At 40.2% G+C, this 12,573-nt stretch overlaps 1 protein-coding gene across 5 annotated transcripts in view; it reads right to left on the reverse strand.

Moving 5' to 3' along the window:
• The window catches only part of RAP1GDS1 (Rap1 GTPase-GDP dissociation stimulator 1), a 171,708-nt gene extending 160,787 nt beyond the window's left edge, over window positions 1-10,921 (reverse strand). For 3 of the 5 annotated variants that reach the window (XM_050791347.1, XM_050791346.1, XM_050791344.1), the window contains exon 1: window positions 10,728-10,913. In XM_050791347.1, the coding sequence (XP_050647304.1) occupies window positions 10,728-10,731 (4 nt within the window). In that variant the 5' untranslated portion in view covers window positions 10,732-10,913. Of the gene's footprint in view, window positions 1-10,727 lie in introns of all 5 variants that reach the window. The other 2 variants (XM_050791348.1, XM_050791345.1) reach the window with 1 other exon arrangement.
• Window positions 10,922-12,573: the final 1,652 nt, after the last annotated feature.

Raw genomic sequence — 12,573 nt, forward strand, 5'->3', positions numbered from 1 at the left:
CATGGATTTTTACGCTACAGGAATAAAGTTATTTCTCACTGGCAAAAATGTGTTGATTTTAATGTTCCTATTTTATAAAGATGTGTTTGCGCCCAGCAATAATTATTTAAAATGCACAGTCTGAAACCACAATTATTTATGCACCAACCTAATATGTAATATCTTTGATTCCACCTCATGGGCTACAAAGCCTAAAATACTTGTCATCTGATCCTTTATGGAAAAAGCTTGTCAGCCTATGCTTGATGGTGGTGCTGTTCCCAGTGTGGCATCACATGGGAAGGTCTTGACAATGCAAATTCTCAGCCCACCCCACATCTATTGAATCAGAACTTCTGAAGGTGGGCCCAGTATTTTTTACAAACAAGCTCTTCAAGTTATTCCATGCAAGTTAAAGTTTGAGAACCATTGCTCTAAATCAGGATGTTGGAGTGTTAGTTGTCCCCTTGAATAAATTATTTAATTCTTTGATTTGGTAAAATGGGGACAGTGTCACCTACTTCATAAAATTGTTGAAAGGATTAAAATTGTTTTAAAAATATGTAAAGTGTAGCATAACTGACATCAATAATTCCTAATAAATGGTAATTACGAACTCAATGGTGTACTAGAGCCCCCTGTACTACCCCATGAGATATAATTATTAAATTTTCAGGATTTTTATGAGGCAGTTATTGAAACAGCCATTACTGAAATTATATAAACATAAATGAGTTACACTAAAACAAGAATTAACACTCAAAACCATCACTACTTACTTTACATGTTACTATTATATGTGCTAATGAGATTATGTCTATATGGTGAATACGGTATATAATGACGTGCTACCTCTTATCTCTTCTCAACTCTGCATTCAGTGACACTATTTTAGTAGCTTGAAATTGGCCATGGGGGGAATATTTACACCACAGGAAATTGACAGCCATCACAAATCAGGGCTATTTTGGAGAAAGGCTTTTAGTTAAACATTTACCAGCACCCCTCTAATTATCATTATTAAAAATTATAAAATGAGTTATATTTTGAATTCAATGAGTTTTAATTAACTATACATGTAGAGAGGTCTACTAATCTGCTAAATACAAAGATGTAGCCCAGATATTAATAAATATATTTCAGTACCAATAAGAACCTAAAATCATTTTGTGAACAAAAAGGACTTTGGAATTTACAAGTGCCGTTGAACAATGCAGGCACTAGGGGTACTAATCCCCCTCTCACTCAGTCAAAAATCCACACATAACTTTTAACTCCCTAAAACCTTAACTAATAGCCTAATGCTGACCAGAAGCCTTACCAATAACATAAACTGTCAACACATATTTTGTATGTTATATGCATCATATACCATATGCATAAAATACCATATTGTTACAATAAGGTAAGCTAGAGAAAAGAAAATGGAAGGAAGAGAAAATTTATTTACTGTTCATCACATGGAATTAGATCATCATAAAGGTCTTCATCCTTATTACAGTCACACTGAGTAGGCTGAGAAGAGGAGGGGTTCATCTAGCTGTCTCAGGTGTGGCATAGGTGGAGAAGGTGAAAGGTGAGGCAGGAGAGGCAGACTCACTTGGTATAGCTTTTATTGAAAAAAAAATCCACATGGAAGTGGAACTGTGCTGTTCAAATCCATGTTATTCAAGGGTCAACTGTACAACCAATCATAGCTAGGAGCTCAATTTAACCACTTCCATTTATCACTATCCTAGTCCTTGGTTTTAACTCCTGAAATGCTTCTAGTAACCAAAGTGGTATAAATAGAAGCACTGAGAGAATTATTTCATCTGCAATTTGAATCCAGCATCCGTATCTTAGCCAGCATGGGAAATGGTTTTTTAGGTCATTTATTTAGACAAAGCTAATAAGTTGGTTCGAACCTTAAGTTGTTACCTCAAGTATACATTACCATTTGAACACTAAAGAAAAACAAGTTATACAGAGATTATATTTAAGATACCAATGATACAGAGTATATTTCAAACTTTAGTTTCAGGGAATCACAGGCTTTTATAACTGAAATAGTCTTTATAACTAGTATGGTTTGAATGTTTTTGTCCCCTCAAAAACTCATGTCGAAATTTAATCCCCAATACAACAGTACTGGAAGGTGGGGCCTAATAGGAGGTATTTAGGTCATGAGGGCTCTGTCCTCATAAATAGATTAATGGCATCATAAAAAGAGCTTACCAGAATGGATTTTCTCTTTTGCTTTTCTGTTGGGTGAGGGCACAAGGTTTTTCCTCTTTGGAGGACACAGCAACTAGGCGTCATCTTGAAACCAAAGACCAAACCTGCGGGCACTTTGATCTTGTAGTTCCCAGACTCCAGAACTCTGAGAGACAAAATTTCTGTTCTTTATAAATTACCCAGCCTCCAGCATTCTCTTATAGCAGCACAAAATGGACTGAGACAATAACCTATTCTAATATCTTCATTTATTATTTACATCTAGGTAAATACAGGTTCAGTATCCCTAACGCAAAATGCTTTAGACCAGAAGCGTTTCAGATTTTGAAATTATTCAGATTTTGGAATATGTGCATGATACTAACTGGTTTAACATCCCTAATCCAAAAATCTGAAACCAAAAATCCAAATGCTGCAATGTGCATTTCCTTTGAGCGTCACGTCAGCATTCAAAAAGTTTCAGATTTTGAAGCATTTCAGATTTTGGATTAGGGATCCTCAACCTCTATTTTTATTTTAGCTATTGAGTTGTATGAGTTCCTGGTTATTTTTACATGTTAACCCCTAATCGGATATATGGCTTGCAAATATTTCCCCTCATTATGTAAGCTGCCTTTTCATTTTGTTGATTGTTTCCTTTGCTATAGAGAAACTTACTAATTTGATGAAGTCCCACTTGTTTATTTTTGCTTTTGTTGCCTGTGCTTCTGGTGCCATAAACAAAAAATCATTGCCAACACCAATGTTATGGAGCTTTTCTCCAGTATCTTCTTGTGGGCATCTTATGCTTTTCAAATTCAAATATTTTGTTTAAATTTCTGACCCATTTTGAGTTGATTTTTGTGTATGGGGTGAATAAGGATCCAATGTCATTCTTCAGTATGTGCATATCTAGTTTTGACAACAGTGTTTATTGAAGGGATTGTCCTGTCCCCACTGTGTTTCCTTGGCTTTTTTTTTTTTTTTTTTTTTTTTTAAGATCAATTGACTGTAAATTCTTGGGTTGATTTCTGGCCTCTCTATTCTGTTCCATTGATCTATGTGTCTGCTTTTATGCCAGTACCATACTATTTTGATCACTATAGCTTTGTAACATGACTTGAATCAGGTAGTGTGATGCCTCAGGCCTTGTTCTTCTTGCTCAAGATTATTTTGGCTATTCAGATATTTTGTGGCTCCACACAAATTTTAGAATTGTTTTGCTATTTCTGTGAAAAGTTTCATTGGAATTTTGAATCTGCATATCACTTTCAGTAATAAGAACATTGTAACAATATTAATCTTCCCATTTATGAATATGGGATATGTTTATTTAATTCTTCAAATTTATCAATATCTTACGGTTTTCAGTGTAGAGATCTTTCACCTTCTTGGTTAAATTTATTTCTAAATGTTTTATATTTTTGTAGCTACTGTAAATAGGATGGTTTTCTTGATTACATCCTCAGATAGTTTGTTGTTAGTGTACAGAAATGCTTCTGATTTTTCTATGCTGATTTTGTATCCTGAAACTTTACTGAATTCATTTATTAGGTCTAATAGTTTTTGTCTTTTTTTTCAAGGAGTCTTTAAGGCTTTCTATGTATAAGACCATGCTATCTATAAACAGATCATTTTACTCTCCAATTTGAATGCTTTTTTTTTTTCCTTTTTCTTGTCTATTTGCTCTGCTAGGACTTCTAGTATAGCAGTGGCAAGAGTGGGCATCCTTGTTTTTTTCCTCAAACTGAGATAAATCTTTCAGATTTTCACCACTAAGTGTGATGTTAGCTATGGGCTTGTCATATATGACCTTTACTACGTTTAGGCATATTCATTCTACACCAAATTTGTTGAGAGTTTTGAAAATGAAAGTATATCAAATTTTGTCAAATGCTTTTTCTGCATCAACTGAGATGATCATATGATTTTTGTTCTTCATTCTGTTAATGTGGTGTATCACATTTATTGATTTGTGTATGTTCAACCATTCTTGCAACCCAGGGATAAATCCCACTTGATCATGATGTATGATCCTCTTAATGTGATGAGATTGCAAATCGAACCACAATGAGATACCATTTCACACCAGTCAGAATGGCTATTATTAAAAAGCAAAAACAAAACAAAACAAAACAAAAAACAGAACAAAAAAAAAAAAACAAAAAACAGATGCTGTAAGACTGTGGAGAAAAGGGAATGCTTTTACACTGTTAGTGGAAATACAAATTAGTTCAGACACTGTGGAATGCAATTTGGAGACTTCTCGACGAACTTAAAACAGAACTACCATTTGACCCAGCAATCCCATTACTGGGTATATTTCCAGAGGAAAATAAATCATGCTACCAAAAAGACACACGCTCTTGGATCTTCATCGCAGCACTATTCACAATAACAAAGACATGAAATCAACCCAGGTGCCTATCAATAGTGGACTGGATAAAGAAAATGTGGCACATATATACCATGGAATACTATGCACCCACAAAAAAGAATGAAATCGTGTCCTTTGCAGCAACATGGATAGAGCTGGAAGCCACTACCTAAGCAAATTAACATGGAAACAAGAAACCCAAATACCACATGTTCTCATTTATAAGCGGAAGCTAAGCACTAGCTGTACATATGGACATAAAGATGGGAACAACGGACACTGGGGACTACTAGAGAGGGACAAATGGAGGGAGGTAAGGGCTGAAAAACGACCCATTGGGTACTATGCACACTACCTGGGTGATGGGATTATTCATACTCCAAAGCGTCAAGTAATATGCCCATGTAACAAGCCTGCACATGTACCCTCTGAACCTAAACCAAAAGTTGAAATTATTTTAAAAAAAGAACTAATACCAATCCTCCTCAAACTCTTTCCAAACAATGAAGAAAGGGAAATACTTCCAAACTCATTTAATGAGGCCAGCATGACCCTGATACCAAAGTCAGACAACGATACTACAAGAAAAGAAGCTACAAGCTAATATCCTTAATAAACATAAATAGAAAAATCCTCAACAAAATACTGGCAAACTGAACTCAACATCAACATGTATTTTAAATTAAACTTTTTCCCCATCAGTTATCCAAACATTTGGCTATATAAAATTACATCAGGTTCCCAAAGGACTGGATCTTCCTCCTTCATTCCTCCTGATGTTCACGACTGGATATTAAAATTTAGGTAATTCTGATGGCTATTGTTAGTGCCACCAATAACTCCAGAAATGCTATCTTCAATCTGAGGTTCAATCAGGAATTTCTGGAAAACATCCACACTATTTCCCCAAAGTCACCTAGAAATTCCAAGATTCCACTATGAAAGCAAAATCACTTTGGTTCTTAAAACAAATTAAGACTATTTTAACTTTTCAAATAGTAGTAGTATAGGCTTCAGAATATGACTACCAAGGATAGTGAATTCAACCCTTCTCTCATATGAAAAAAGACATATACAAAACAGATATAATGCCAACCGAAGAAACATTTTTAAATTTACCAATCTAGCAGCTATGCTTTTTTGAAATCACAAATTTTAGTAATTACTAGCTTTCAAAAATATTTTATCACCCTGCCTAGACTTGCAAAGATCAGGCAAAATTCGTATTTATTATTTAGCTATGAAAACCATTCCTGGACTTGGAAATATAGGCAAAATAAAATGACTATAAGTTTGATACACATTTACAGAGAAAAATACAACTCCAGGAATTAAAAATATAATTAGAAGTATACCTATAATCTAAAGAAGTCTCAAATTCACAAAGTCTAAGAGTAAAAGTGATAAAACCATTCATCAGTAAAGAGTATTACTTAGGCAAAATGCTGTGTAAAATTATAAAATCATTCTAGACTCACTCTGCATGACAGACATTATAAAAATAAAAATTGTACTATACTAAGTCACAAAGACATTAAAAATGAAATGTCAAAGAAATGTGAGGCACTATGGTGAAATTAAAAATTATTCTTAGACAAGAAAACAGCACGTCAGTCCATGTAAAATGGAACATTAAAATAATTTTTTAATATTTGTAAATTAAAATACATTTAAAATTTTAAAATATTTTCTAAAATGTAATATGTCAAGCAGAGTGAGTTAAAAATATTTTTAAAAATCTATGTTTTCTCACAGATTTTTAAACAAGGTGAGAAATACAGCATGACTACACCTAGTGAACTGTTTCCACTTACTATTCACCTAGCCTTTACAACTGACCTCCATATCTACTAAACCTCTTAAAGTGGCTTTTTAGAAAAATATATTGGGTAATATCCTAACCAAAGCACTTAGAGCCTGTTCTCAGTCCTTATCTGCCTCCTGACTGTTCTGAAAAAACAGACCTTATTGACTATTCACTCTTTCTTAAAACCAACCATATACCAATGCCAGTCTTTCACTCTTACTTCTGTGTTTTTCAGTGTGAAATCATATCATTCCTTTTTCCCTAACTACGGGAAACGTAAGGAACCCCATTCCTCAAGATTCTTACCATGGACAATTTTCCTTTTTTTCTTTGTTGACTCTCATCCTCTGATGTAACTTCAAGTATCACCTCAGGATATTTGTGGATAACTTCCAGATCTCTAACTCAAATTGTACACTCAAAAGTTAAAATAAATGTTTGTTAACTATTTTTTATCTAGTTTCAGTCAGTCAACAAATTTTTCTACGTAGCTACTATGTGCCAGACACTAGTGTTAGAAATGTATTCAAATCCCAATATGACAACGTCCTTGTCATCAAGGAGCAGAGACTAAAAGGACAGACCAAATAGTCTAACTCAATAGGTACAAAATTGAGTATCTATGTTTCCTCTTCCTGTTAACTGAGTATGTATCAGGAGAGTCTCATATCCTCATTATCACCCAGGCTAAAACCTGTGACTCTCAATTCCATACTCAATAGGTTGCCAAGTGAATCCTATTCTTCATTTGCAATATTCTATTCCCATTGCCATAACCTGGTTCAAGTCATTAAACATTTTCGTCCGAACTCCAACAACAATCTTCTGAAGTGTTCTCTAGTTTCTCATCCAAGCCACCCTGCACTCAACTGACAAATTTTTCTATACCACAGACGTGATCCATCACTTAACTGCATAAAAAAGTTTAGTGGTCTCTCAATAGGTAAGTCAGGTTACAATTCTTCAGCTTGGCATTTTAGATCCTCCCTTATCTGGTCATTAGCTATCACTGTACTACTTTTTCATGTCTGTTACCCACTATTTCCTTACCTTTTGCTCTAGCCAAACAATGTTGTTTAATCATATCCTGGAAACTCATAAAATGTTTCCTATCTCTCTATTTTCATTTATGTCACTTCTCCTCCAACCCCAGACCAACTCCATTCTGATTAACAGTCTCATTTCCACCTTTAAGAAGTTTAATCCACCTTTGGTTCAAATAACACCATTTCTCTAAAACGTTCTCTCCATTCTCTGAATCTATAATATATGTAAAAGTCTTTTATATAACTCATATATTTACTTCTATTATAATTTGTGTATGTGTTATATTGTTCCCGCTAAGATTATAAACATGAAACATGAATATATTTTTATCTTTGTCCTCCCAGTACACTGTAGTACAGTACACTGCACACTGTTGATATCCAACAAACACTAAACGTATGTTGAATCTGAAATATGACATATACATAAAATAGTAGCTATGGCCATAAAGTCATATAGGAATTTTCTTTCACTCTCTTGTGTAGGAAATTATTGCTACGAGAAAATATATATATATTTTTTTTCTGAGACGGAGTTTCGCTCTTTTTGCCCAGGCTAGAGTGCAATGGCATGATCTCGGCTCACTGCAACCTCTGCCTCCCGGGTTCAAGTGATTCTCCTGCCTCAGCCTCCCACACAGCTGGGATTACATGCGCCCGTCACCATGCCCAGCTAATTTTTTTTTTGTATTTTTAGTAGAGACAGGGTTTCACCATGTTAGTCAGGCTGGTCTCCAACTCCTGACCTCAGGTGATCCACCCGCCTCAGCCTCCCAAAGTGCGCGCCCAGCCGAGCACATCTTTAAAAATCAACCTTATTTATTTCTTGAGACAAATTAAAAAGCACTTCTCCCTCCCCCCATCATTAACCAGTATACCTTCTACCTTCTTATGTGTACATGAATTGTAATACTAACTTCCTTGGCTCAGATATAAAACTGTTACCCAAGGTTTCAATTTTAAATTATCGTATGTACCTACTCATCATACATGAAACTGCCTTACCATTGCCTGAGGTTGACTCAAAACCTACCTACAGTGTACTGGGAAGCATGGTACAATTATACCTTTCTGTTTCTGCTTATCCCCCAACTAGGTACTATGTGCCAATCCAAATGTTTGTTCAGAGACTAAATCTTCAGATGCAAAAGCTGAAAATAATAGGTGGTTTTAAGTTCAACAATTTGCCAAAGATTTACTGAATTCCTATTTGAAAAGCAGTGTGGGGAACACAAAAAATAATAGGACATTTTTCATCTTCTGGGACTCATGATTAAATGCACAGCACACACACATAAACAACTCCATTATATGGTAGATTATATAAGTGCTAAAAAGCTTCTAACAAGGTACAAACAGTGCTTATGAAGAGAGAGAGATTAACCAAAGAGTATCAGAGATGGCTTCAAAATGAGAGATAGGTTTCTATTTGGCCCTTTTTAAAAATCAAGCAATAGCATTCAAGATTTTGAAGATGATATTTAAGTAGATAATTTCATCTCTTTCAGGTATTTTTATTCACTAGTGTTGTAACGAAATTGGATTTTTTCCACTGAAAAAGTACGGATTTAACATGTAAGTTAAAATGTTAAATGGTTTGAGGCTCACCTGGAAACATAGGAAAATGTATTTTTCAAGCCAAACTTGAACTTACAGTCCCATATCAGATAGGGTTATTGGACATACTGAGTATTTCCTTTGAACGTACACACATTTATCTGTGTATGTACGTTCAAAGGAAACATACATAAACGTGTGTATGTTTGACGGAAATACACAGCTTGTCCAATAATCTGATATAATACCTATTTAAAATTCTACTTTAAGAGAAAGGGTAGACACGCATAAACGGCCCACCCAATTTTTACAGAAATTTGTTCAGCATATCAAGAGTACTCACATTAAAAAAAAAAAAAAAAAAAAAAAAAAAAAAAAAAAAAAAAAACACTTAACTGAAAATAAAATTCAGAGCCGTAGACCTTTTTTGATTCATACCACCTCCTCCATCAACCCTGGCCTCTTCCAGATATATGGCCAAAGGTCGCGATCAAAGCCTGAAGTATTTGCTGTTCCAGAAAACTCTATGGACACCATTCCCAGGTTTAGATACTTCTTGAAGATTCTGAGTTGCGCAACCTAACTTTGAACGTGTTGAGCACTGTATTAACAGATGAAAGGATCACATTCATCTCAATCTTTAAATAACTCGCACAGAAGGGGTGGGAAAAGTCCCAGTTGACAGATGCCAAGGGAGCAAATTTTAAAAAGAGGAAATTATGACAGACAGGAGTGGCAGCAAACTGGGGAACTTAGTACAAGTCGCTACTATTAAAAGAAACTTTGAGCTCTTAATTACACGACAGCATTCATCAGACGTTTCTGTGATTACTGAATGTAACAGTTAAGCAATAGATGATGTAAAAAAATTAGGTTAAATTTATATATCGTTTTATAAAACATATTTGCTCTTAAATATCTCATCCAAACCAGTATCTTCAGATTAACTATAAATACAAAAGAAGTAAAATCAGATTATGTAGATTAGACAGGGGGAAGCTGGGAAAGAATAACTACCATGTAAGTTCGGTAACAACGTTACAGGGCGCAGTTTCCTGCTACAGAAGACAGACGAAGGAATCCAAAAAATAGGCTGAGTACAGGAATATTGCACACTGTAGTCACCCAGCATTAATTCTACAGCGAGCTGCTCTATCCTTCCTCACGTTCCTCGTGGCCTCTGACAAGTCATCCTTTCAACCTATGGGGCTGTCCGCTCTCCCCCTTGGAAAATAATTTCCGTGCAGGTTGTAAGATCTCCCTCACAAACTACTTGCTTCCACTTCCCCGCCCGGGATGAGGAGTCTCCACGACCGGGAAAGGTCGCACTGACAGAGAAGGAAGTTACATTAAGTGGTCGTGGTCGGACCCGAGCCTCGAGCTCAGCAGACGCGGGGGAAAAGGAAGCGGGCGGCCTTCGGAGAAACGGGGATGGAGACGCGGATGCGAGCCCGCGAGGCAGGCTCCGTGGTGCCCGGGCACCGGCAGGAAGAATGGAGGAGGGGAGGCGAGACGGCGAGGTGCCGGGGAGCCGGGCGGCGGTCCGGCCCGCGGCCGACCCCACCCCAGCCCGCGCTCGGGACCCTCCCAGCCCCGGCACCCGGCGTGCGTTCCGCGTGCGCTGACTCTCCCCGGAGGAACAGCCAGTCTCACACCGGGGGACTGGAGAAATCCGGCAACTTTGCGCGAGAAATGCTTTCCACCCTGCAGCACGCCGAGAAAGAAAAAAATGTCAGGCGATGACGGGGGAGGAAGGATGACTTACCCATGTTGCTCCCCGAGGGTGAGGAACCGGCGGGGCGAGGAGAAGGTCTCCGGTGCGGGCGGCGCGGCTCTGTGTCCTCCCTCTACCTCCGTCTCTCCCGCAGCCAGGGAGGGACCCGCGGGGGGCGGCCGCCGGGGAGGAGCAGCTGGTGCTGCTGCAGGCGGCGCGGCCGCGGCGGGGACGAGCGGCGGGGGGCGGGGCGGGGCGGGGCGGGGCGGGGCGGGGCTGGCGGGCGCAGCCTGCGGCGGGCGCGGCTCCGAGCGGGCGGGCGGCGGAGGCGCGGTAGCCGGCCTGAAGAACGCCGGCTCCGACTCGCGGCCCGCGAGCGCCCCGCCCTCCCCACCGAGCATGCTCAGTGCCTTTTCCACCCCTCCCTCTGTGGCGAGCGAGGCTAAGCGTGCGGGTGGGCGTGTGTTCGCAGACCGGCTGCAGCCGCGGCAGAGGATCTTCATGGCGGCCGTCTGAGGGGCGGAGGGTGGGCCCGGAGAAAGCAGGGAATGGGGCTGTTGAGCCCGATCTGCTAGCAGAGGACTTACCGCTGCCTTGCTTTCCCACCCTGACCCACCAACCCCCTACCCGGAACCCGGGCCCGCCTTCTTTACTGGACGACCCGGCCGCACAGGCCAGAATTAACCGGAGAAGAGGCTGAGCCGCCGCAGAGCCGGGAGGGGTGGTGGGAAGCCAAAGCTGACGCCTCGACACGAAGCTGGAAAGGACGTGTAGGCGACTAGGCCTGCGCCTCTTGGGGACACCTGAGGACGCCCGCTGGGCAGCTGGCCGAGGAGCGGCCGCCGGGAGGGTGCTCTATAGCAGGCGTGTCATTGGGACAGTTAAGGCTGCTGTAGCAGTAGCCAGCTTAGAAACAGAGGTCCCGGCAGCCAGGAGAGCGCCCGCCCCAGGATTTCCTTGAAGAGTGTGTCGTTCTCCCTCCCGGAGGAGCGCGGCCTTCCGTTCCCCGGAGGGCGCTGGAAAGGCCCTTTAACCGGGGTGCCGTCGGGCTCCATCCTGCTCTCTGTGAAAGCGGGAGGAACTACGTTCCCCAGGCTTGAAAATAGGCGTCCTGCTGGGTTGGCGGCGGCACAGCCAAGCTAACCCGGCGGAGGTCCTGTGATCCCGGGGCCGCCGCCCGCTCCCACCACCACTCGGCCGCGGGGAGAACCTGAGCAGGGCGCTCCCACTGAGGGCGTCCTCCCGACCTGGCATGCGCGTGAGGCCGGGGCTGGCTTCGGTCGTCTGCCCTGTGGGAGGAGGCTGGAGGAAACCCTAATCTTGCCCTGGCTCCTCCTGGGTGGGGTGCGGAATCTGGTCGCTCTCCGAGGCGCAGCGACCGCAGTCCTTCAGGGGAGAGGGTGCAGTCAGCAGTACAACCTGTGGGAGAAAGATAGCTGAATCGAGGTGTCTTTCCCCTGTCAACTTTCACTCGGTCAATCCAATGCTGAGACAGGGCTTTTTTTGTTTGTTTGTTTTTTAATTAGTCGCCTATTGTCACAGTCATCAGTTTCTGTTGGGTGACTGGTATTTCGATCACACAAATCCGAAGGGGCCCTGTAATTTGTTAAGCAAAGAGCAGATTTTATGTGATTTTTCTACAGTAAGAAACGATAATTAAAAAGGTTTGGTAAAACAGGAAAATACAATTTAACTGCTGAAGTCAACTATATGGGACTTTTCTGATGCACGAGACTATCAGGCATCTCACTCTCTTAGGATGCTCTTCTTGTTTGCTTCTCAAAATAATCCCTAGTTCCCTAGGGATGCTGTAACATACCACAAATTGGGTGGCTTAGAACAACAAATTATTATCTCACAATTCTGGAGGCCAGAAGTTTGAAATCAAGGTGTAGGC

This window comes from Macaca thibetana, chromosome 5, assembly GCF_024542745.1.
Source record: "Macaca thibetana thibetana isolate TM-01 chromosome 5, ASM2454274v1, whole genome shotgun sequence".
In the NCBI taxonomy this organism is placed as follows: Eukaryota; Metazoa; Chordata; class Mammalia; order Primates; family Cercopithecidae; genus Macaca; species Macaca thibetana.